The following is a 27,245-nucleotide window of genomic DNA, read 5'->3' as shown; positions in this document are numbered from 1 at the left end:
GGGAAACGATGTTGTAAATGTTTCCAGCAAGGATATGTTAGCTGCAGCGACCACTCAAGATCTGGTCAAACCTATCTTGCATGACACCATACACAATTGTAGATTGATGCTGGAGGTGCAAATGTCTAACTACTGCACATATGTTTCTGTATATGTATCGTTCTGTTTCTGTACTGTATAAGAATAAATATACTTTTTTTTTTGTATAAAATATCGGCTTGGCTCACTTTCATTTGACCTGCCCTTATGCATGAAGAGAGTGAATGATGCATTCAAATTCTTCATTCTTCCTAACTGGCAATATTGACACATGCTGCTTGCATCTGTTGACAAAATTTTAAGCTGCTAGTGTTGCCAGCTAAGGTGATATGCTCCTAAAATGGCACTTTTTCACTTAACCAATATAATCGCCAGTCATAAATCCATCAAAGGCTGCACATGAGAAATATTGGTCGCAAATGACATTTTGACATGGTATCAGTCATAAGATGCCTAGGTATGACCCCTCAATAATTTTTTATCTATTTTTCTCACCGAAAAGAGGCATTCTGGAAACATTTTAAACCTGCCTTTCGTCAGTCATTAATTTATATAAATTATCTGCATGGAGTAAACTGATAATGTTAACAACTAAAAAATATCTCAATAGATGAGGCCTTATAACGCAGAAAACCCAGTGTAAATATCTCTTATGGTTTTCATTATATAAAGTTTTGAAGTTTGGGTTGCGCAACTTTTTAAACACACTGTAGCATACATCCAATTTAATATGAGAAACAAGTAATGCGAAATGATTATCTTAAACTTCTTGTCAAATGACAATTTTGTCTTAATGAGCTCTGTTACATATAAAAAGAAAGGCTTGCTCTAGAGTGCCCATGCTTCACAGACAATTAATATAATTCTTGCTAGGAATGCCTTGTAGGATTGGGAAGTTGCTTGTGAAAGTTCAGAGAATAGCATTTATTCCAAGCAGGTAAGAGGCACAGAATTCATTGAAGGTGGTGTCAAAATCTATGCTCACCTTGGGTGCTGTGGCTATTTTTATAGAATATATCAATTATATCTAATAGCCGCCATCAAGTGATCGAAACAGGGTTTATCACCACATGATCTTATTTTGCATTTTTTAAATATACAAACACACTCAATGGTATTTTATTATTCACTAAGACAAAAAAAAGGCATGAGAATATCAATGTATGACGAACCAATAAAATACATTTCACTCACTAAACAAATGACTCAACCAACCTCTTACTGGACTTCTCCAATACTGGTAACTTGAACATATCGTCTTCATGCTTAGCACTTGTAACTGTTGCAGGTTTTTCTGCTTTCCCGGAAAGGGCTTTCTTAACTGCACTGTGTCGAAGTAAATTGCTCAGCAGTTGTTCTTTCAACTTATCGGCTTTGCGTGCTGCTTTTGTCTTTTGCTGACGACGGGCAATCTGAAAGCAAAAATTAGGTTTTGCAGATAATTTGCAAGAAAAATTACAGACTAATCTGCAATGTGAATAACTAAGTGTTAAGTGTTCAATGCTATTCGATTATTAACTTTATTCAACACTGTTTAAAATAAATACACAGAATACCTCCCACCACGAAGCCACTTAATGCAAAACATTTTGACTATCAAACATCTCTTCTTCTGGAAACAGTGAACATATAATTTAGATAAAAGCACATGGTATGAAGAGGAGTTAAAGTGTTTGGGTTAAAAAGGAAAAATACAGAGTGATTCAAAAGTCCCCAAACTATGATTTCAAAATTTTTTTTCATGAAAATAGTGGAGGACAATTTAAATTAAATACTTTTATACTCTGACCCAGAACATTATTGAAAATCGTGCTTTTATATAACCAGACAATATTTACAGAAGATGCTGGAAATGTCTTCCACTTTCTCGAATTCAAAAATTCACGCGACGACACATGTTCCTTATTTTAATATATTGCTTGGGATGTCCCTCACTGCTCTGATTATGTTGTTCTGCAGATCTGATTGTTAACATACACATCAAAATAAAACCAGCTTTAATCACTGAAGGAAGTATTGTTAAGTTGGCTATCACATTGTTGCACGTGATTGTCTTGACCCATCGGCAGTAGTCAATGTACTTTGCAAAATCCAAAGGACATAGTTCTTACACTACACGAACCCTGTATGCACGTAACTTCAGATGCTTAGTATCCCTAAAGATGTTTATACCTCCTGTGACAATCACTGAAGTGACTTCCGAGGATACAGCTGCAGCGAAAGCTAAATTTCCTCCATCAAAGTAGGTCAGCCACTTATAGGTTTATCTTGAACACTATCTGCATCAAGAAACTGCTTCACTACATCATAAATTGTTGCTTCCCCTGGGACAGGAATATCATGGAACCTGAATGAGACTCATGGCACACGGGATTTCACTTCTTGCCAACTCTCACATGCACACACTGTCACATGCAGCTATCCCATGGTGCAGCACGTTTTTAAGGTCACACACATATCACCACAAGGAACAATACCACAATTTGGCATGTGCATTCCTTTTTAATTAGAACAATTTAACCTCTCTTCACACCATGTGATTTTATCTGAGAGATATCCCAACTGTTTCCTGATAAAGACTAATGTTTATGAGTTGAAACATCATGTATATCTTAAAAAAGTCCACTATGAGGTACATTTTATATATATATATATATAATGTACTCGCTTATTCTATCCACATAAAACCCACCAACCACATGCAATACCTACACTTCTCCAGCTCCCACCCGTTCCACATCAAAAAAGCCATTCCATTCTCCCTGGCCCTTAGGGGACAGCGCCTCAACATTTCACCCACCTCATGGCAGAATTATAACCTTTGCCTACATCATGCCCTGGTCAACATCCCCTGCCCATAAATGCAACCACCCTAGGTGCAAAACCTGCCCCATTTTTATTACCTCTCACACCCTCCAGGTGAACACGGCCACTGGCAAATTTACCCTCCACCCTAAAGGGACCTGCCACACCTCAAACTTGATCTACATCCTCACCTACATCATCTGTGGTGATTTTTACCTGGGGGGAACATTGACCGCCCTCAACCTCCGCATCAATAACCACCGTGCCTCCATCCACAACCTGGACTTCACTGTCGCTGTCCATACCAACCACCACAATATCCCTTTCAAAGACTGCTTCCGGGTAGCGATCATCCATCTCTTACCCCAACCAGTCAACACCTCAGTTCGCAAAAGATGGGAGAGGGCTTATATATATCAGCCATGAGTCCAACCACTCCCGCTGGCCTGAACAAGGCCACCCAGTAACTTCCCCACCCCCCGCAAACCATCCTGCTCACCAGCGGCGTATACTCTGTGTCATCTAGGTAATCGCAGATGACCCGGCTGTATTTTTTTTTTTAAATATATATATATATATACACACATTTCTTCGCAATATTCTTCCAAACCAATTTCGATGCATACATTTCTTTGCTTCCAGCGCACGAATGCTTCCAACTGTTTGCCGCTGAATGTCCTTTCTCCAGCTGGTGGAATGACTTCAGGGAATCTCACCCTGATGTAATTCCTCCCGCTTCCCTTACAACCCTTGGTGAGGAGGGAGGACAGAGGAAAGAGGGAGAGGAAACACTGCTTCTCAGGCGTGGTGATTCCATGCCCAGGGTAACCTCTTTCTTGTGAGAGTCCACCGGTCGCACTCTCAACCTTCAGAGCCTTTTACGTTCCCTCCGCTGAACTAGGGAAAACATAGCTGGTAGAGTGCGAAGAACAGGAAAATTTAATAACATGCGCAAACCAATTCTATGCTAATTGTCACTTTATATTTGCATCTGTCTTGCTGATTTCTGTTACTTGAACATAAATTTATCAAAAGGAAAAAGCTTAAATATTGAAGATGAAGCAAACTAAATTAAAATTCAAAGCTTAAGCAATTAAAGCACCTATATGCTGACTCCCCCACCCCCATCCTTGTATTTACAAAAATAGTGATTGTTTCTCCTCTCTAATCTTCAAAAGCAGCGAGAATACTTCTTTCACGGAACTGAATATTTTTTAAAGGGAAAGATATCAAAAATAAATTTTTATATATATAATATTTATATTAGTTAATTTAAGTTGCTATATTCCACCTCTTTAGATTAATAGTGATGAAGATGAACGAAATAAACATAAAACGAAAAAAACACATCAGGCACGTAGCCAGGTGGAGGACTCGGGGGGCTGAAACCCCCCCTCCCTAAATCCTACAAATATCTAATTTAAAAAGTGTATAGTGGTAATTAATTTTACTTCATTAGCAGGATTCAACACCTTGCATAATACGTTGTAATAATCTGAGATTCATCTTCAGGACTTCTAACACCATTGTTTCAACTTTATGTGGCGGCTGATACTAAGGGATGATCCCCATCCCGAAATAAAATTCTGGCTCTGTCCTGCAATGATTCGCACTTTTAAAACCTGTCATTTCCAGCTCGGAAAGGGATTATTTTTTTTATCATTCATAGGGAATTTCATTCTGAGCCAGGAACACAACAACAGAAGTTTGGCGTGTGAAACTGAATGCGTGTAGTTGTTGGCTTTGTGCTGTGCTTCGTGTTTATTATTTATTTAGGTGTTAGTGTTTGTCGTGATAGTCCTGTGTTATAATGGATGTGATACAAGATTTGCTGGTGAAACCTTTTGGAACAAGATCTTTTCAGAAGTTGCAAATTGTTAATACAGGTAGGGCAGTGTCATCGCTTGAACTTATTTCTACACACAAAGACAAAAATCGGGAATATGTGAGGCATTTTCGCAAGCAAATTATGACAAAACACCATGGTTGACAGGAAGTATAAGTGATAATAAGCTTTGCTTTCTTGTTGACCGTGCTTACTTTTTGGGGCTGAAAAGAATGTATGGACGCATGGCGGATACTGTAATCTTTGCAACGCTTGTGCCAAACATGAAAAATCCAAAAGTCACATAACTTCCTTTGTTAAGCTGCAATCTTTCGCACAGACACGTATTGACGTGCAACTGGACAAACAGCGTGCTTTCAATGTAGCACAGCACAAGTAATCGGGTCTTGGAGTAAGTTGAATTTTGCACTTAAATTAATATTGCGGGTTTTTATTTCACTAGTGCACGTCTTTCATTTTATATATCACAGGTTGTTTTTTTATAGCTTTATAATACTGTCTTGTATTATTATTTGAAATTCTACACGTATATTAAACTGCAATAACGAGAATTAATTGATTGTGGTCGTAGCAATAAGACAAACATTCCGACACAATATTAATAAATCCAATATGGATCCTGACATAACACCCTACCCTGACCACTCACTCACAGTTTCGATGAGCCTGGTGATGGAACAGTGTTTTTTCCATTTTACGCACTACTTCTTCTACGATCGAGACCTGGCAAACTCTGCCAGATCTCCAACTTCCGATTCAGTCAAAAGTATCGGGACAGGCCAGTAATAATGAGACCTGTGGACAGAGGAAAATCACATGTTGCAAGTGGGTATTTGTGCGGAAACTGCATTGAATGGGGGTGTGGCCATCATGGCAGTCATCTTGGATTGCGCCATATTGGATATCACACAATATTTTAAAATGTAAAGGGGTATTTATGACATCAATTTAGGCTAGAATCGTTCCACAAATGACAATCCGAACTCATTTTGGACCTATCGCCATTCGTGGAAGAGATAGGGTGTACTACGTTAGACTGCAAAAAATGAGATTGTCTGAAATAATATTTTACTGTATTCTTGTGGGTAACTGTACACTGCAAATTACAGAGAGCATGAACAAGAAAACATGACATTGACTTACAGAAATCAAGCAAGTGCTCACACTGCTTCCTGTCGACTGTCTGACAATACTATGTCAACCGATCGTAAAAACTGCAAGGTGCACGTTGTAACATATCCCGAGAAAGTCCTCTTGTTTCGTCCACAATGCGATTCCATAGATCATTCAGGGAGTGTGGTTTGGTGCGATACACTTTGTCCTTCATGTGCCCCCATAGGAAGTAATCCAGGGGTGATAGATCGGGAGATCTTGCAGGCAATTTGATCATACGTCGTCTTCCAATCCATCGTTGTGGAAAGGTTTCATGTAAGTATTGTCGAACACCCCATCCATAGTATGGTGGCGCTCCGTCCTGTTGGAACTAAACACGATTAAAGTCCCGTGTCGACACTTGGATGGCAGGGACAAACTGCTCACGAAGCATTGTCAAATACTTCTCACCTGTCAGATTGCCGTCAATGAAGAAAGGGCCAAGAATGATGCGTCTTATCATTTCTAGCCAACCATTCAGTTTCTGTGGATACTGGGTATGATGACCCATCATCCAATGCAGGTTTTCATCGCTCCAATAGTGGCAGTTATGTCGGTTCACATGTCTGTTTAACATAAATGTCACTTCATCAGAGAATACAATGTCATTGAGGTGAATACTATCGTTATCGATATTTCGCATTACTTCGCAAAATTTAAAACGGTGATCAAAGTCATCTTTCGTCAGTTCGTGCCTAAACTCACTTTGTAGGGTTTAAACTTACTGCGCACTTAAATTCGTTGCACTGGGAAATGTCCAGTATGTTGGCAACGCTGGTTGTCCATGTATGCGGATTTTCCACAGAAGATTGTAACACATCCAAAGAAACTGCCTGGTCACTACACGATTTTGGCCTTCCTGATCGCACACGGTCTTTAACACTTCAACTTGCTGCAAAACGTCGAATGGTTTTTTCGACAGTTGACTTTGAAATTGGGTTACGTTCATGGAATGTAGCATTAAATTACTGTCGCACCTCGGTATACGATCGCTTGCGATCTCCATAGCCACGCATCATTAATAACGTAATACGTTCTCGTTCACGGAGCTCAATTTTGACCACTGACTCAAACACAAATCTTCTTCTTTTGGCACAACACTCACCAACATGAGCGACATGCAGAACGTTTGCAAGGACGATAACAAATGCAACTGACCTTCGAGGAAGTTGACTACAATCTACAAGGGATGTGTACAGATATCCAGACGAATACTGTTATTGCTGTCCGTAGAAGGGAAAGTAAAACAAATATGTACCTGATGCTCTTAATTCGTCAAAAGGATTGTTAGCTACAAAAGAGTATGTTACTCTGTTGTAAGGAAGGATTGTTTAGACTGGAATTCTTTAATTCGGTAATTTGCGATATTATGTTGTTTTCAACAAACTATCAAAGCAACCCGGGGAAAGGAATAAAGGCAGGAAAGGAAGAAATGAAGATAAGTAGAAGTCACAGCCTCAAAGTAAGGTACCATCCTGGCATTTGCCTGGGGGAACTAAGGAAAACCTATCTCCCGATCTATCACCCCTGGATTACTTTATGGGGGCACATAAAGGACAAAGTGTATCACACCAAACCACACTCCCTGAATGATCTACGGAATCGCATTGTGGACGAAACAAGAGCATGGCGATAGGTCCAAAATGAGTTCGGATTGTCATTTGTGGAACGATTCTAGCCTAAATTGATGTGTCATACATACCCCTTTCCATTTTAAAATATTGTGTGATATCCAATATGGCGGAATCCAAGATGGCTGCCATGATGGCCACACGCCCATTCATTGCAGTTTCCGCACCACTACTTACTTGCAATATGTGATTGTCCTCCGTCCATGCACCTCTTTCAGACAAATCTCATTTTTTGCAGTCAAAAGTAGGACACCCTATCTCTTCCACGAATGGTGATAGGTCTAAAATGAGTTTGCATTGTCGTTTGTGGAACGATTCTAGCCTAATTTGATGTCTCATACCTACCCCTTTCCATTTTAAAATATTGTGTGATATCCAATATGGCGGAATCCAAGATGACTGCCATGATATCCACACCCCCATTCAATGTAGTTTCCGCACCAATACCCACTTGCAACATGTGATTTTCCTCCGTCCACGGGTCTCGTTATTACTGGCCTGTCCTGATACTTTTGACTAACCCTGTATATATACACTATTTTAACTCAATTTCTCTGATGTTTCCATGATTTACAACACCCTACAATTGCATAGTGGTAGCATCCCTGCCTGGCAATCAAGGTATCCAGGATTTAATACCTTGTGGTGGTACATAGTGGTTTTAGTATTTTTGTCCCACATCCTCTAAATGTGCCTACATGGCACGGGTTAAAAAACAAAATCAATGTCAACATAAGAATGAATGGTGTTACCTCTCTCTGAGGTCTAAAACTAAGCCATCAGCCCTGAACATGACGTTTATAACAAACAGTAAACTTTTAATAAATCTAAATGACCTCCCTTGGTTGTTCCGCTTCAACCCACAAGTGCTATCAGTATTGCCTGATGTTAAGAAGCCACAGAGGAGGGGCGAGATTGTCTTTTTGCTCCCCCTCCCATCCTCCTAGTCATGCCCTAAAAAATGAGACTACATATATTTCAACTTATCTTGGTTGTGAAGAATATTTGGATAAATATTTTTGTACTAGATTTGTGAACATGCACAAGAAGCACGTGACATCGCAGTCAGGTCTCTGCAAATCAAGTATCCCCGTAGGAATTCACTGCTTCAGTTTCCAGTTTTGCTTTGAAGCCTGTCAGGATTTGTACCTACAAGTGCGCTCGCATATATCAGTACACCGGGGAGGGGCACAGTGGACAGCTTAACTTTAAATCCTCTGGTGCACTTTTCGAACACAGGCTTTCTTTAAGGACCCCTTGCTGTCAAAAAGATCATCGGCCATGAGAAAAGGTGCACCTTGTAGTTTCTTGGAAATTCAAGTCTAGGCCAATCTCCCCTTCCATTTCCAAAGTTAGACTTGATCAGACGACACAGTCATTGTTCAGAGTAGAATGACTGCAGAAGGCGTGTTTCGGCATTTACTCTGCAAATTGTAGTGATGAGTTTGGATTTCCTTCCGCACCAAGCGATATAACTGTGCATATATAGACAAGGATCATCCCGATACATCATCAGTGCTGTGCCATTTCGGGCTTTCACGCTGCAAACTTTGGAGTGTATGAACCACCTCCTCTCTTGGGAAGGGAGGAACGTTTATTTTTTATAGTGCAGTGTTGACGTGAAATTGGCATAATATTGTTATCAGGGAATCCATTATTTTACATTTCATACGACCATGAGATGGGTGATGCTGCCGTATCTAGATGGTGAAAACTAAGAAAAAATTGTCATCAATTTAGAGTTAACAGTAATGCAGCTTTGACAACTAACATTACTCTACGAAGCACTTCGTAAATCTAGCTCCTTCAAAGTCAGTTTTAACTTCATTTAAGGTGAAATTTAGCTCGTTTCTGCGCATCAGGTTTGGCAACACTGCCAGGATGGCCATAGAAGGCAAGGAGAAATGCATTGGGCTTATGGGAATATTATTTGATTTGTTCTCTTGGGAATATCAAACTTCCGATGGAATAGAAAATGATATAAACGGGAAGAGGGCTGTTTGAAGATGCATTTCCCCAGCGGAAAAGTAGAAACTTTCATTTGACTAGCTGTAACTTGATGTTGAAGCTGATTCCCCATAAGGAATACATGGGATTCCGAAAATTCTTATTCATCATATTTTTCAAATATTTTGTGTCCAGCTTAATAATCAACATAAAAAAATGCTTTCCCTTGCAACATGAAGAGAAATACATACTCTTGATACACACAGGTTATTTTTTCTTTTTAGTAGCATTGCCCATTCGGGCAATATTGAAATAAATGCACAACTGGTGCGTAACTGTACCTCCTCCCCTTAACAAGTGGTAAAAAGCCAGCTTTTTTGCAACTCTACTAGTAACATAAATACACAAAACAGGCAAGGAGAAAAATTATAAATTATAGCATTGGAAATTACTTTTTTGATGGATTTCAAATTAGTCTAATTTGTAAAAAGGACTTTTCATTTAGCCAACGGTGAAGTACCCTTTGACACCTTTGAAGATACACTTCTGGCAACATGTTGAATAACCTATTTAATTTTCCTTTTACTTTCTCACCAACCCACAACATGCACAGTTTTTTCTCACATGTGACACTACTTCAGTAATTCATTATAAGAATTAAAGATATTTGTTACTTACCAATGTCTGCTTCTTCAAGTAAGGTACTCCACCATCAAATACAAAAATTGGTCTTATTCCATAAAACAATAACTTGCAAACACGATGGAAAAGACCCAGCAGATGGGCATTGGGAAGAGGGTTTCCATGGGTATCCCTGAAACCTTTCACAGACTGGTTCAGCCAGATGGAAACATCTTGTACTCGTTAAGGATAGCCCTTTCTGATCTTCTATTTTCATGCTCTTTTTGTGTCTTGATCCAGTTTTCCGATTTTAATACATGAAAATGGCCAATTTCACACAAAGGATTGACTTATTATTATTATGTAACCAAACATGTGAAACATGACATGCACATGAATTAAAATAATATTTTTTGTATTCTTCGGTTATTTTCTTCAGTCCTGTGCAAATTAGTCTAAATTAATTTTTAAGAAATTATTATGAAATAATGAGTGCTGATAAGCACTCTTTGTAGAATCAGTGGGGATTATTTGAGAAATATGGCAGTAATGAAAAACAAAGTAATACACTCAGAGATTTGATTGTTGCAATCTTATTTTCAGCACTTGTCACAAGATTATGCAAAAGTAAGTGATGCACCTGCCACCATCAGATAAAAATTACTGAATTTTGGAGAATTGTGTTTTGAAGTAGTTTTAACACACACGCTGAAAGTCTGCCCCACAAATATATCAACAGTACTCAAGAAAACCAAAGAAATGGCACAATAGCATATTTTATGTAAAAATATTTACTCCACGTGAAAAATATGAAACATGCCTCAAAATGTGTAACATGAAATTCTCATTTAGCATTCCTAACATTGGAATTTGCCAACACTCGTTATTTTTGCTTGTCTACATACAAAGGAAAAAATATGTTATTGCATAAACATCTTGGCTATACTTATTACAATTTTCACATCGTTCAATAATTTAAAAATATATGAAAGAAACACTCAATCGTATTGCAAAAGTTCAAAACAACATGAAAACAACTTTTCATTGTGGTTATAAGGATAGGAATTTGCTTACTTGTAAAATTTGTGACCACTAATTAAGGCTAATATACCATGTTCCAAAATAATGTGAACAATTTCAATTCATTATATTTTGTTCATAAATTTTCAAAAAAAGATACAATTTCACACATATGTAATGTAACTGTCCAAGTTTAAGTGCAAATGGTTATTGCTGGTGGATCTCTATGAAATCATGCACGAAACTGATGTTGCACACTCACACCCAACCTACTCTCCTCCATGGCACAGTGATCCAGAATGGTGCAAAAATCTGGAGCATGCTATTTGACCCCCAATGTGAAAGATTAGCATTTTCAAGGAAAAATCGACACTTTAGAGCCAAAGAATTGACATAGGATTGATTACTTAGATTTTTATACAAAAAAATATAATTTTGACCTATTTCAATATACACTTGGGACCACATTTATACTACACAATACACTTAGAAGACTGAAATACATTCCCAGAAATAAATTAAATAATAATAATAATTGTGAAAAGCATTGTTAAAATGAATTTATGCACAATCACTGTTTAATGCCTGGAAATCACTTTCAAGAAAAATTAATGTATTTTAAGGCATTAAATAATATTTATCCACTAGCTCCAAAGTCTTTCATTATTCTTCCTCCTTTAAATACACTTTGGTTGTGAATGTGAGTTCTTTGGAGGTATTTTCCCAGCAAACTTATCTAGCTTATTGGTTTTTCTTTCTCTCGCTACTTTCTTCAAAACTGACATTCTGTTTTTGAGTGTGCACAGAGTAGAAGAAAAATTAACTATAAACATCTATTTTTTTTAAAGCCAACTGATATATTTTTAAGAAATCTACCTTCTATTCTGCGATAATTTTCAAATCTTTAAAATACTTTGCTGCAGAACACCCCCGAATGTCATGACCTTGAATCAGTTGAGGTGCTTCCTTAGTTCCCCCCACAGTGCTGTAGAAACCAGTGTTGGCTCGGTTGGGACCAGCCCAGTTTTCCCCATGCAGGATTTCTCAGAAAAACCCACCAAAAAATCTAGCCAAAAAGTGTTTTTTTCTTCAGAAAATTGTGTACATTATTGCTTTAAATAATTGTGAGGTTCTAGAATTCTCAACAGTTTGAGAAAACTTGTAAAATAAATGCTTAGCCAAGCTTATAATACTCAAAATAATTAATGTGGTACAAGTCACAGTGGGTTTTTTCAGGATATTTTTCTCAAATCATGCTAGAAATGGACTTTTAACAGAAAAAATACTAACATATATCCAAGAAGCAAAAAATCAAAAGGGTCTGAAATTTTAAGATAAAATGTTTGCATCGATTGGAGCTTTAGATATCAGTCACTTCTGTATGTGGGCAAGTCATATAGTTTCACCTGTGACGATCAACTATTACAATAATTTTTTGCATGTATAAAACATTACAAAGAAGAATTGAGTACATTTTATTGAAATGTCATGAAAATAGAATAAAGTTAATTGTGGTATAATTAAATCAAACACTTTTCAAATGATTCATTTCATTTCGCAAAATTTAATATGTGTGCAAATGTTTTTCATGTTCTGATTTCTCTCCAATACCATGCAGTGAGACAGTGTCCCCTTCCTCCAGTTCAGTGCATTGATTGAATGTAATGGGTTGCTTGCCCTTGTAGAGTAAATATTATTTGTGTAAGTCGAGCACTCTCATAATCTACTACAATGCATACACTTTCATATTTTGACCATTTTCAAACCTTTTCGTAGACTACAATTTCGAGCTTTCTGCATGACATTACTTGCACTGTAAATTGACAATAAAATTATCGAAACATAATGCACAATTTAGGAGCAGCATGGGTAGGGTGAATGGGCAAAGAAGGACAAGTCATCTATTTAGTGACCTTGATAACATGTTTCTGCAACTAGAAAACTTGACAGACTGCAATGGTATTACTCAAGAAGGTGAATGAAAAACTGATTTTCTACATGTTGTACACTCTATACCATTCTCTCTTTTCCCCCCACAACTGTCTAGAACTGCATTTTCGGAGTATAAGGAACTAAACTCAGTCACTGTAGATAATTTGTCAGTTAGCAATTTTGCCGTAACCTGCAAAACGAGTGATTATTCGGATTTTTGGAAGTTTTTACATTTTTCTGAAAGATCTCGATGCGCAGATTCCGAATCTGCAATTGCTTTCACCTGCTTTCAAATTTTTTTAAATTATATTCATAGTTTAGGTGGTAAAATCGCAAACATGCATTTCACCATTAATGTAAAGCTTCTGAGTTGCAATTTTTACAGTTACAAGATAACTTAAAGGATTGGTGTGAGATTGTATTTGAGACAAGATTGTCACCATGTTTAAAGATGGTGGACGACAGACTGGTTCAACATGCCTTGCGAGAACTGTAAGTTATGCTAATATTTGAGGTTACATTTTCGTAGATTAAGAAAACCAAGTCTCAGCTATGTTAGGACATGACTTGAGCTTGAAGTTGTTAATAAAAACTCGGTAATATAGTGTGTGGTAAGTTACCAATTTTGAAACCATGATGACTGCAGCAAATTTAGAGCATTTAAGCTGAAATTCATGTTGCAACTACATTGTGTTTCTCTGTCCCTTGTGTGCCTGATGGCAGACTGCTTGGCAGCCGGCAACTCCCATCATATCATGTCTGTTATCTCGGCTATGGAAACCGCTGGCTTTGAAATGACTTCAAGTTCTCACGTCAGAATTACAGTTACAACATTCAAAATTAGCACGTTAATTGTCACAAGGGATGTTGGAAATGTTGTCCTTGTGTACCCACACATTTTTGGCATGTTTTCACAAAATTTCACAGAGCTTTGGTAACAAGATACACTAAAAGGACGCTTTAGTTTCCTAACAGTTTGTGGCACCAGAGCGATAACTGAAACACATGGCTTTGCACATAACTTGTGAAGTTGTTAATCCCATTTTATTTCAGTTCAGTTGTATTCTTAAAGTGGTTACATGTTACAAGTGTCAACAAACAGTCCATGTGAAACCTTGTGAACAAATTGAGAACGAGAGTTGGTTAAATTTCTGTAACTGAATATTGCAGAATGTTAATGGGGTAATTGATCCACGTTTAATATTCTTCCCTGACGAAGAATGGTTCCATTTACGAGGAACAATGGAACCTTTCTTCCAATGTTGAAATCGTTTTGAAAAAGAATATCTAGCCTTTTCTAAATTTAATTTTCTTTGTAAAAGTCACTATTCTGCAATATTTTTATCACAATTTGATCACAAGAAGGCTTTTCATCTGCCCTTTCTTACCAATAATGCGAGCTTTTGTTCCATTGTTGTACTTTCTAGATTTCAGATTTGCAGCCATGTTTAAATTTAACTTTCTTTAACAATCTCGCATTTCTGCAATGTTTTTCTCACATTTTTATTGCATGTGCCAATTCCCCAGTTTGCCACCAAATTTAATGGTAATGAACCGATTAAGAATATGAAAAATCAATTTTTAATCCATCATCTTGAAATGCTTTCAACAAATGCAAATGCACAATAAAATCATTCCCTTTTTCTGCCCCTTGTGTGCCTCATAGCAGCCCGCTTGGCGACTGAGCAGACAGCAACTCCTGGCATATCGTGTCTGATTATCTCCGCTATGATAACCATTAGACTCAAAATGACTTCAAGTTCTCAGAATTACAGTTACAATTGCATTCAAAATGAGCACGTTAACTGTCACAGGAGATGTTGGAAATGTTGTCCTCGTGCATCCACAAGTTTTTGGCATGTTTTTAGGAAATTTCCATTTATACGCAACCCTTCAGCTTCTGAAAATGCTTCAGTTTCTCTCCTGATATTCTCCTTCAGTTCTTCTAATGTATTGAAGCAGATTTAAAAGTGTGTGTGTGCTGCTATAGTGTCTTGTATAGTAGGTAAAGTTCCCTGTGCATATAGCATCGTGCCATGAAGGCACATTCAAGGGATATGTGGGCAGGGTCCCACATATGCTCAATCTCAGCCATTTTGGAGGTGATGTGATCAGCACCATGTTCTGACTGCCTTTACCCCCTGTGACCCATGGATTTGACGCTACGTGAGTCCCAGAGCTGCTTTATGCGGGGACAAGACTGGAAAAATTCCAAGTTTAGATCAGCCACCATGAGAATCGAACCCAGGTCTCCCGCATGGCAGTCAGAGAGCCTGCTGACTTTTCTTTTACATTTTTAATAAAAGTAAAACCCCTAAGCAATAGTATCCCCCATTTTCTATTTTCTCAGTTTTCACACACATCAATTTTCTCTATATTCTCAGTGGGACAAACACAAACATCCATGTCCGAACCAGGATTTGAACCCGGGAGTCCTGGCATTGCAACGTTCTGTGCTAACCACTCCGGCACAGAGGTAGACTAGACCACCGCAGCTCTCAAGTATTAGTACAGTATTGAAATGCAACCATGGAAACTAATCTCAGATCTATTAACTGTTACGCCATCCAGAAAGAGTAGAATCAAGCTGTTGGTCAAAAATTTTAGAACATAGTATTTCAGTTAATTTAATCATTTGTCCCGCACTGTGGCTGTGTGGGCAAAGGGATCATGCTTTTGGCTCTGGTTACGGGATGCATACAGGTTTGAGTCTCCTGGGGGAACGTTACAGCTTTTCTCATGTGCATGAGACTTGTGAACACTCACAGTCATGATTACATTGGTGAACTACAAATGAGTAGCATAAGCCAGTCATAAAAACCTACAACAATGACTGGGGGTTCGTCATGCTGACTGTTACGTACCCGCACAAATAAACCAATGACTGAAATAAGGAATCATAGATGGCAGCATGCGGAAGAAATATTAGGATCACAGATTATAGTAACAATGTGCACGTGAATCGAACGAAAGTGTTTGGGAGAAATGAAATTAATTGTGCTTACATAAATTTATGAACTGAGATAAACAATGGAGATGGATGAAGGCGAGATAAAGAAATGTTTGACACGTGCGGCATATGTGATTGTATGTAATGATTATATCTGTACCATCTTAGTGGGAAGGAGTTTTCCCACTAGACCTTTTTTGATTGCTTTCCCCGGTGCAGCGCCAACTCAGTGGCAGCCCCCAAGCACTTCCGTTGCGGCGCCCCTCGATTAACCCCTTTTCTCTGCTTGTATTTAGCCATCGTACAGAAAGATATTGATTTGAATTATTGTTGTATCTTTGACAAAGCCCAAAAAGAAGGGAGATATAGCAGATAAGGTACAGGAACCAATCCAATGTTTAATGGATGAAGGAATTTTGATATAGGTGCTTTTTGTAAATAAGAGATATATTCACTAGAAGAATAAATATATGAAAGGCATATGATTTCGTCGATAGAAGAAGAAGTGTACTAAATAATAGAAGGAGAAGTTTATAGAAGAATAAGTATATTGATTAGTAGAAGAATAATTCTATTAATGAATAGAAGAATAAGTATATTGATTAGTAAAAGAAGAAGTCTATTAAACAATTGATAGAAGAAGAAGCATATTAACCAAATGATAGAAGAAGCCTATTAACCAATTGATAGAAGAAGAAGCCTATAAACCAATAGATGAATCAGCATATTAATTGTTAGAAGAAGTATATTAACCAATTGATAGAAGAAGTTATTAACTAATTGCTAGAAGAAGAAGCCCATTAACCAATTAATAGAAGAAGTCTATTAACTGATAGAAGAAGAAGCCCATTAACCAATAGACACATTAGCCTATAGAAAAAGATGTCTAATAGAAGCTCATTCGTACATAGAAGAAGTCCATTAACCAATCAACGATAGAAGAAGAAGCCCATCACGTATCCATAAAGAGGAAGAAGAAGCCTTCCAGTACATGAAATATGTTTAATAGAGATATATGTGACCAAGAAACAAAGAGACAGCTTAAAATACAATCCTGTATATAAATTTAATGTAATATGAAAATTAAGAATATACGGTGCATTGTACCTTCTGTAATAGGTTAAACAAGTTGTTTCCTTTGTTTTCCTTTTCTCCTTCTCAAATAAGTTATCAATGAGTTTCAGTTGCCATGAGAATCTCATGTTTTGCCCTGGCCTAAGCCGGACTGTTGTCACCCTCTCAGTGACGTGGCATCACCACACGTCACCCTGTAACGGGTTGGATGATCTCCCACCTCAGAGTAGGATCAGGTAGGCCTGGTGCCTCAATGGTCTGTTGTGTATGTTTTTAGTTTAATCATTTCAAAGGTTTGAGACCTTGATTGTCAATTCCTAACTATGTTAACTGAGACCTTGATTGTCAATTCCTAACTATGTTAACAGAAAATATTAAAATAGTTTTTGATTCAGTGAACTAAAACAACACAAATTGTATGTTCCAATAAATTACTACCAGGGAAAAAAATATTTCATTTTTAAAATATACATATTTATAAGCATAACCTGAATAAACCATTTTGCCAGTTTCTTTTATGTCTGAAAAGACCCAAAACAAAATGCCAACCCTGGTAGAAACACTGCCTCTGTAAATTTCACTCACAGGTGCACTCCAACATTCAATTTTAACATGTTATTTTTTCCTCATTATTATCAACTGTGAAATACAATAAAGATGTTCAAAATTAGTACAATTAGTATAACCAATAAAGGCATTGTTAATCAAATGCTTTAAAGTAATTATAATTCTGACTAACAAAGTAATATTTACACAGTGCGAATCTTTGGTAGAAATTTTAGAGGTGTGTTGATGAAAATTTTGGCGAGTGTTACGGTCTCTTGGGCATAGGCATGCACATGGGGGGCAATAGCCCCTGCTAATCATGGACGTCCACAATTTTTTCTCGCAGGCACAAGCAGGGTATTTTTCCATAGGGCATATTACCTTGATAATAGTGTTGCCCCCTCAAAAAACACCATTTGAATTTGAAAATATTGCATTAATATAAATCAAATTATACGTGTGAAATATATACTTTTAGGTTGACATTCGATTTCTAAAGGGGAGGTGTGGCCATCCTTGCCCTCCCATCCAGACATCCATGTCCCTCCTACATTATGTTTCCACCTAGAAATTTAGTGGAGTGGAATCTTATTTTGTTATTAAACAATTAAGTATTTTCAAGCCGATTAAAGTTCAAAGCAACTATGGGGATGGGGGGTATAGTGGTGTAACCACAAAGGGCAATGGGCATTGCCCTTCCCCAACCTTGGACGAAAATCAATTCTAAAAGGGCAAAGGGGGAGGGGGGAGCAACCACTGCGGTAAAAGAAAGCAAGACTAGTAGAATCTAAGAGTAGCAGGACAAAAGGATTCTTAAGATGAAATTAGTTTGCGTGTCTTTCTTGCATTATTTCTTCCAGATGGCCAAGAGCACCTGCAGGGGTACAAATAAAAATACATTCCATAAATTTCCTTGCTCTTATCATTCGCAATACCTGCTTTTCTTACAGGCATATCAACTTCAGATCCGTAGCTAGTGGGGGCATCGGGAGTTGGCCCTGGGCACCCCATGAATTTTTTTAGGTCATTTTAATTCAATGTTGTTTTCAGTGGATCCAAAAATTCTCTTGCTCGATTCGTTTGCAATTTTCGTTTTCTGTAATGCATTGTAAATTACCAGAAAGAGAAGCTACAAGTACTAAGCACTTCAGATTCTTCTTGTTAAACTGTATTGTCTTAAATGTATGAACACAATTGTTTGGAGGAAAAGGCACGTGGCACATTTCAAAGCCAATTTATTAATTCGTTATGCTCCATTATATATATATATATATATATAAGCTTGATAAAATGAGGTTTTTCTTTCCCTACTGACATTTAATCAAAGCTTTTGTCTCCCCTAATCAGAGAGTCTGCGCACGCCTACGCTGTTGGTGGTATTTGGATAGATCACCATTACACTGCACTACTGCATCAGCATCAGCTGATAGCGAAATCGGAGACGACCTATCCACAGCGTGCGCACATGTGATCACATTTAGTTCAGTGACCCATTAGCAGTGGGGAGCACATGTTCACATATAAGCTAAATCTGTCAAAAGTAGCAAAACAGTTCTTCCATACCATTTTCACAATGCTTTAAAGTGTCCTTAGCTTTAGAATTTGTCATGGGAAATAGCGGCGAAAGCTATGTTAACTCAAAATAACTTTTGTAATTTCAAGTCAAAAATCAAAACATTATATTTTATTTTAATTCAAATATGGGTTCTTCTTCTGTGCATTACTGAGAAGTTGAGAGTCTACCTAACACAATTTTGTTGTCCAGCGAAAAAAAATATTGCTACAAGCTTTAAAAATAAGTACAAAATATAGTCCGAAAATTCCATTTTCACAAATCACCATTTTGAGGTCCAAAAACAAGAACAAATAACCAATTTAGAGAGAAATTTCTCTGGTAGTTTCATGCTCCATGTAGTTGTTTAGAGAAGTGTACATGTTTTATGCCCTTACTGAAAAGTAAAAATTTCTATTTTTGCACTTTTTTTGACATCCTGGATCACTGTGCACTGACAGCCATTTTTCAACTGATCAGCCTGACAGCTAGCGACAAAATTTATAACTACTGGGACCATAAAAAAAAGAAGAAGAAGAAAACTTAAAGATGTGTTAGACTGTATTCCACGGGTTATGGAACATGTTTTTATCATTAAAATTATTTTGAAACACGCTGTATTTATAAAGTTTTCTATTAACGTTGGTCCAAAAATTAGTACATTGTAATAGTTTAAAGGATACCAACAGCTAACACCTTATTTTGTAGGGATTCCAGAGAAACTGGTTTCCCAGCAGGATCCAACAGTTTCCATAAGCCATGAACTCCCATTATGGATCAATTTTGTTCTATACCTGCAATAAATAAATAAAAATAAAATTTTAAATGCAACTAAAAACCTATATTATAAGCACACAAATCATTAAGATTTACTTCAAATAGAACTGTTTATCTCAAGAATGGAGAGACATTATTACTACCATGTCTCTCATTTCTCAAAATATGAAAAGCAGAGACTTCATTATCTTATACGAGATCAACAGTACATATTACAGTCGACTAAACGTGCGACTTCTGGAAGCTGGATGATTTCGATAAGCTCTAGAGAAAGAGAAGGAAAGAGTTTTTAAGTTAGGAATTGGGAGTTTATTAATATTTAAAGCTTTCAAAAGACAATTTCCGTGTTTGTAAGTAGTAGAAGCTCAAGGGCGTAGCACAATTTTCTGTGTGCCCCTCTGAAAATAAAAAATATCGAGGATAATGTGTGTCAGATGATACCAGAGGGTGGATGGACATGCAATAGTTAGACCAAGATTCATCAGTAAGTTTTATAGATGTATTAGAAAGTGTTATAGAGTACTGGAAATGATCATGGGAGTAAGTACAAAGCTTAGACAAAGTAATAAGCACAATCAAAAGCTTCACTAAGTATTATCAGAAAATTATGATTTGAAATATAGCTTGCATGAGCAGGTGATCTTGGTTTCCCGTCGACTCGGACTTGAGTTTTTACAGATTTGCATGCACAGCTTGAAGGGAGTTTTGTGTTCAAGATGAGGTGTTTAAAGCATTCAGGGGCATTATTTTAATGCTAAGAGCCCTAAACTTGACCTTGCTACCCTAACCTAAGGAACATAATAACCCTCTGCATGCCATGCACATGAAGTAGGTGGCAGCAGCCATCCGTGGTAAATTTCTTATATCCGGAAAACAGATTTCTTCAGATTTACAGGAGAAATTACTTACCGAATGCTGTTTCTTTATAGTTGTGGAAGTTCCAGGAAGTGTTTTCTCGCATCATTCATTGAATTTTGCCGGTAAATCATCTATTCTTCGATATAAATGTGTGACCGATGCACGAAAGCTATTGCATCCATTTCCTTCCAGCCAGATGTTGCCTGTGTGTGATGACGTAATCACAGTCAATGCCGGTCAGTGTTTCCAAACACGTGTTTTTGTAACTGAAGAAGGTACATTTCCACAAATGGTTCGTGGGGCTATGCGAGAATGGTGTGTAGGGTTACGCATTTAATTTTCTAAACCAATTTTTAACTATTCTAACCTAAATATGACCCCACCTTACCTTACCGGAAATGGTTCGTGGGGCTATGGATCAATGGTTCGTGGGGCTACGTAGGTATTTTTGGGTGGAGTGGGGTGCAACTGCATGCCGAGTACGGTAGTGAAACTGTGGCCATTTTGCATGTTACAGAAGGCAAAAAGAAACGAAGAAAACTTACTTCTTATGTTGCAAATAAAGCATATTTCCATGAAATAAGCGAAATGCCACCTTCAACAATGTTTCTCAATACAGAATACACATTTCTTCAAATTTACAGGAGAAATGATGGGAAAGTACTTACGGAATTGAGTTCCTGTGGACTTTTGGAAGCTGGGAAAAGTGTTCTTTGCATTCGTGGAACTTATTCGGCCGATAAATAATGTCATTTTCGACATTAATGTATCTCCGTTGCACGATAGCATGTGCCACCATTACAGTCGACTACGTGAATCAAATGTTCCGTGCGTTCGAATATGTAACCCCCAGTCAGTGTAGCAACTACGCGGTAGTTTTAGCAGATGACATGTGAGCATTTTTTTTTCCAATTTAATTTTTTATGTTTGCCTAACCTAACCTTCCATGAATGGTTTGTGGATCAATTTTCACTTAAAAACCTTTTGTAAATAGTTTGTACGGCATTTTTCGGTTCATAAGTTTGCAAACACTGCATATCAGCTAAAAATAGACAACATGAGTCAACATTTGCCCGCCATATAGCAACGACGGTAACATTATAGTATAAGGGAGACTGATTTCTTCAAATTTATAGGAGAATGTACTTACCGAAATCATTTTCTGTAGCGTTGTGGAAGTTCATGAATCTAGTTTTGATCCACTTTAATGCGAAAACATGTCCTTTTCTGCGAAAATCTCTGTCTGACACGCTGTTTGAGCTGCCGCCATTTGCTTTCTGCACGAGAGTACAATGTTCCGTGTGTTAAGATGATGCAACCCCATAGTCAGTGTTTCAGCCTCGCCGTGTTTTCACTAGAACATGACATGTCAAGTATTATTATTTATTTATTTATTTATTTTTTTTTTAACTATGCTTGCCTAACCTAACTTTACGGAAAATGGTTTTTGGGGCTAACGTCAATGGTTTTTGGGGCTAATGCCAATGGTTTGCGACGTATTAGCATAATTTCAAATCTGGGCACGAAAGTACGTATTTTCCAGTGAACGAGGTTGCAGCACTGCATAAATCGACAAAACACCAGCACAATGCACCCTGAACCAGTACGCCATCGCCCGCCATAATGTGTTACAGAATCAAAATAACAAGTAACAGTAAGCACTCGTAAATGTAAGAAATAGACATTATCTTAGTTAGAAATGCATTATTTCACCTTAGGAAATGTTCCGCATTCCAAAATAGTACGTTAGCAATGTAAAAAATATGATTTATAAGTGTTTCCCTTATACTATAATAGTACCGAAAAAGGTTCAGCTATGCATATAAGGTAAGTACAAATGTAAATAATTCGGAAATAAACAAGTTAAATGTATTTTCACTATATCTAACAGGTACCAGAATACGTAAGTACGAATATTCAAATTAAATGAACTAGCCATTTTCCGGATATAAGAAATTTACCCATGCAGTAAGTATTAACACACTGAACTATGGGCATGAGTTTACAATACCGGACCACTCTCCAATTTCTATATAATTTTCGCCTACTTACTAATTTCGGTGTCCTGTTGACGTATCTGTAGTTCATATTTGGCGGTCACTTGTTAAAATTGCACATTTACGTGTAGAACTTGTAAAATAACCTTGCGATTTACCAGGGTGATTGTCCATACACAGCAATTCGGAACCATCTTTCTTTCGCAATTCGTTAATGGTCTTCCTTTACGCACAACAATTTTGCTGACGTCAGACGAGGAATGCCTAGGAGGTTAGGTTAGGCCTGTTAGGTTAGGTTTCACTAGCATAAATACAAAGAAAAATTAATATTTTAGCTAAGAGAACTATACCTTGCCTTGCCTGTTGATTTCTTCGTTGGGAAAATGGCGTCTTCCATGGAGCTATTGTTCTTATGGTAGGGTTACATTACATTAAGAAAACATAGTTTATTTCGTTTTTTTCTCGATTTCCATACTTGACCACCAATTATTACATGCAGATTCGTGATTAGGAGTTCACAGTTAGCGAGTAGGCAAAATTTCATACAAATTGGAGAGTGGTGCGGTATTGTAAACTCGTTCCGAACTATGTAGCCTATTGAGAGACATGATTAGAAATCGAATCATGTAAGAAAGGTAAATATGCGATATCGCCCGGATGGATTTCTTCAAATTTACAGGAGAAAGTACTTACTGAAATGAGTTTCTTTAGCATTCTGGACGTTCTTGGAGGTATTTTCTTTCACGGAAAGTAAAAACTTCGTAGTTTAATGCTGCCGAACAAGAATTAATCACTTTTTACGTAAAATATTGGCATTGCCTGCCACATTATGCCCTTGTTTCCATTGTGTGCATGCAGATGGCGAGAGCATTGAAAGTCACGCGATCTCTGCAGTGTTTCCAAACGTGCCTTCTTTTTACGAAAATTTCTATTTTATCTAATTTCTTTTTTCGATGAATTTAGGGGTGAAATAAGTGATAATGGAACCTAACCTAACAGGCCTAACCTAACCTTGTGTGAATGGTTTGTGGGGCTATCCGTGGATGGTTTTTGGGGCTAACGTCAATGGTTTGTGGGCTACCCATGGATGGATTTTGGGGCTAACGTCAATGGTTTGTGGGGCTACCCGTGGATGGTTTTTGGGGCTAACGTGCATGGTTTGTGGAGGTAAACATGAAAAAAAAAATCGAAATAGTACGTAATTTTCCGTCATGAAGGTTTGAAACACTGCTTGCGCACTGAAAATCGACAAAACACAAGCTGGCGCGTCATGACGCGCGATGATCCATTACGAGTGCACGCCATATTGTCTATTACAGAAGCGGAACAAGTAAGACAAATAATCAATCGTAATATGAAAAGTTGACAGTATTTTATGTAAAAAGGCATAACTTCACCTTAAAGAATGTTCCGCAAGGCAAAATAGGTAAGTACCAGTGGTAAAATTAAGGAAATAAATGAGTGAAAGATGTCCGGGCCTTATCTCATATTTACCGTAAGAAATACCTTGACACCATGAAATATTTGGAATTAAACAATTGGAACTTGGGCCTATGGAAATGTTAGCCAGCCATGCTTAACTGGACAAACCCACTACAAAAGTATGAATGTAAAGAACACCAAAAATAATTGATTGGCCTATCAACATCATTCAGCAATCGGACGATGTGGCAGAATTATTCTAAGTCTCACTAATTGACAATCTTCTAAACATACAATTTGTTGCAATAAAAAGCAAAGATTTCAATTTCACAACATTGCCAGGGCATTCAAACAAATCACTAAATGTAGCCTGATTAGCTTGCAAGAACGTAGTTTCCAACTATGTGGATGACGGACTGTCAAGTACCTACTGGAAAGATCGCCCATTACATCACGGTATTGGGGCACTGCAAAGACCGTCAAGTTAAAATTTCTTGAGAAACAAAATTGTGAACAATGACAAGAGTCCTTGCACAGCCTTGCACATAGAATTTAGCAGACTAGTCATCAATACAATACCCAATTCTTATTACCGTTGTTGTCTTCAAAAATTGCAATTAATGAATTGGTTCCTCTCGCGGAGATATGGATTTTCCATCTCTAAGCACAACTGTAATGTTTTATAGTCACAATTTAAACAAGTGCAAACTTGACTGACGACTGTTCACTTTTACTTCTTTTATTCCCTCTTCTTATTTTATTAATCTGTGCTACAGCGCTGTATCTGTGCCTCTCCCGTTTGATGATGAAAGAGAGAGTACAGTAGAGATGAGTCGTTCGCGAACGAACGAATCTTTTTGAACGAATCTTTCCAACGAACGACTGATCCGGTTCACTGATCGGCTTCGAAGCGGCTCAGTCGCGAACGAATACAGAAACCGCTCCGCGCTCGCATAGGAAAGACTGAAAGACGCCTCGAGCGCTCGGGGGGGAAACAGTTGGTCCCTTTGTTCACACTCCGCGCCTGCGATACAAAACAAAATTCCAGCGTGAGTCTATCACAGCAAGTCACGTGAGACCCGAAACAACCCCCTCCCTTCTCTGCTTTATGGCACCCAGGGAAATAGGACAGGTTTCCACTAATTTGGTCTTCAAAGGAAATTTCCTCGTCAGAGAAAAAAAGCGGAAGTAGCTAGAACCAGCAAGGGGCAAGACGGGCGCTTGTCCCCCCCCCCCCCACCTTGGAAGAAGATAGTGCTGTCCATTTGGTTCACTGTGCTTTTTACCTTGGAAAGTAAAATAAATATAAATGTTATTTATTCCCATCCTAAATAATCTAAAATAAAGCATCGCCACAAGTACGAGTACATATTCCTTGTCCCCCTGGAAATGAGTTTTGATTTACGTATCCCCCTCTGGGGGGAAAAGAAAGTCTCGACACGCGCATAGTTAGAATTATGTCGTTCATCAGAAAGAAAGGAAAATGCGAAAGGTATTTCGATCTAGGGATTGGTTGATTGATTGAGTTGGTGCTTAAAGTCCACTTTATGCACAGTAGGGGTAATCGGGAGTGGACCTACAGTTTAAAGTGGGATCCGAACCATTATGTGCATCCACCGGGTATCGATCCCGGGGGCCTTTGTTAGCAAGGCGACGACGCTACCACTGCGCCAACGGGGAGGCCACACATTGGTTCGGATATCGCTTTAAACTGTACATCCGGACTCGCAACAAACTTTGACAATTTCTTTGATAAGAAAAGATCTCGAAATAGAAAAATTTAAAACAAGAAAACCTCCATGAAAACAAACTGAAAACATAAGTTTGTACATTAAAGAGCATGGATTCTTTGTTATATTCAAATATTACGTCGCACAGTAAAGCAACTTCGATTTCGCCGAAAACGTCGACATACCACTGAAGGTCTGGGTTCGAAAACTTACTTGGCATCGTTATTGCATGCCTTATGAGAGTCTCTTCATCATTCTCAGTAATCATCATTCACCTTCGTCGTAGCAATTAGCCAAAAATGGCAGAAACGACACACAAAATAAGGAAAATAATTTAAAATTAAGACTCTCGAATATTTAAGTTTCGATATCGATTTTACATTCCCCGGTTAAGTTCTTGACCTCGTCTTAACAAGTCTCGATGATACTTATCTCTTCTTTACCTACGCAGGACGACATTTTCCTTATCACTAAAGTACCATCTTATGAAAAACAACAGGGCGTTAAAGGGAATCAATGTATACTTATCTTTGCTGGCGACTGCATATTTTTTTTTCATACTCTTATCCACAAAGGAAAGACACACCCACATACAGAGGGGAGGGAGTTACAAGCGTCAGCAGTTACAACGGAGTCATTATTTAGTCTATTTTTCACCCGTCACATGATACGGGGTCCAACATAACTAACAAGTAATAATACAGCTGTAATACCGTATAACTAAATTGTTAGGCTGTAGAAGGGCACTCAGCACAAACAAGGGCGAAACACAGGACAACACACACACTACGAAGATTATACTGGCCGTAGGTCCCGACACCAGAGCCTCGTTAGCCTGCAAAATACAGTCCAGGTTGTACTACGTAGAAGTGAGTTTGGAAATTGAATGTACGACGTGGAAGGGTCACCGCTTACGCCCCATGCAACAGATGAATTCCAAGAAGGACAAATAATTGATTGATTGATTGATTGATTTAGTTTATTTTACTTCGCGTTTTGTGCCTCTTGGCTGATTTGCGAAGATGGGGATGAGTGATGAAATGATGAAATTGATGAATGGACATTCACAAACAACCAAGCCCGACCAGGATTCGAACCCGGGACCCTTGGCGTCGCAGAAGAAGGACAAATAAGAATGTTATGAAACGTAACTATTAAATACACAGGAAGGAGTAAAACAAATCTTTGCAGAGAAAATAAGTTTCTTTTTAGTGGTTTATATCTACTCCTATTTCACACATCCTGAAATATGTGACAGCTGGTATACATTTCTGAGGCATTGTTCTCATGTCACAGGAGGAGAAAAGTGCATTTTCATGTTACAGTTACAGAAGTTGCCATTATTT

The 27,245-nt window shown here is 37.9% G+C and overlaps 1 protein-coding gene across 1 annotated transcript in view; it reads right to left on the bottom strand.

The window, feature by feature from the left end:
* The window catches only part of mus201 (rad2 superfamily protein mus201), a 51,494-nt gene extending 26,546 nt beyond the window's left edge, over positions 1–24,948 (bottom strand). Inside the window, exons 1-4 of the mRNA XM_083122683.1 lie at positions 24,763–24,948; positions 19,799–19,909; positions 10,099–10,274; positions 1,255–1,451 (exon numbers count right to left, since the gene is read on the bottom strand). Coding sequence (XP_082978809.1) covers positions 1,255–1,451; positions 10,099–10,274; positions 19,799–19,886 — 461 coding nt within the window. The 5' untranslated portion in view covers positions 19,887–19,909; positions 24,763–24,948. The remainder of the gene's footprint in view (positions 1–1,254; positions 1,452–10,098; positions 10,275–19,798; positions 19,910–24,762) is intronic.
* Positions 24,949–27,245: the final 2,297 nt, after the last annotated feature.

The sequence above is a fragment of the Lepisma saccharinum genome, chromosome 5 (genome assembly GCF_977018435.1).
Source record: "Lepisma saccharinum chromosome 5, izLepSacc3.1, whole genome shotgun sequence".
Taxonomy (NCBI): Eukaryota; Metazoa; Arthropoda; class Insecta; order Zygentoma; family Lepismatidae; genus Lepisma; species Lepisma saccharinum.
This window is presented reverse-complemented; position numbering and strand designations above follow the sequence as displayed.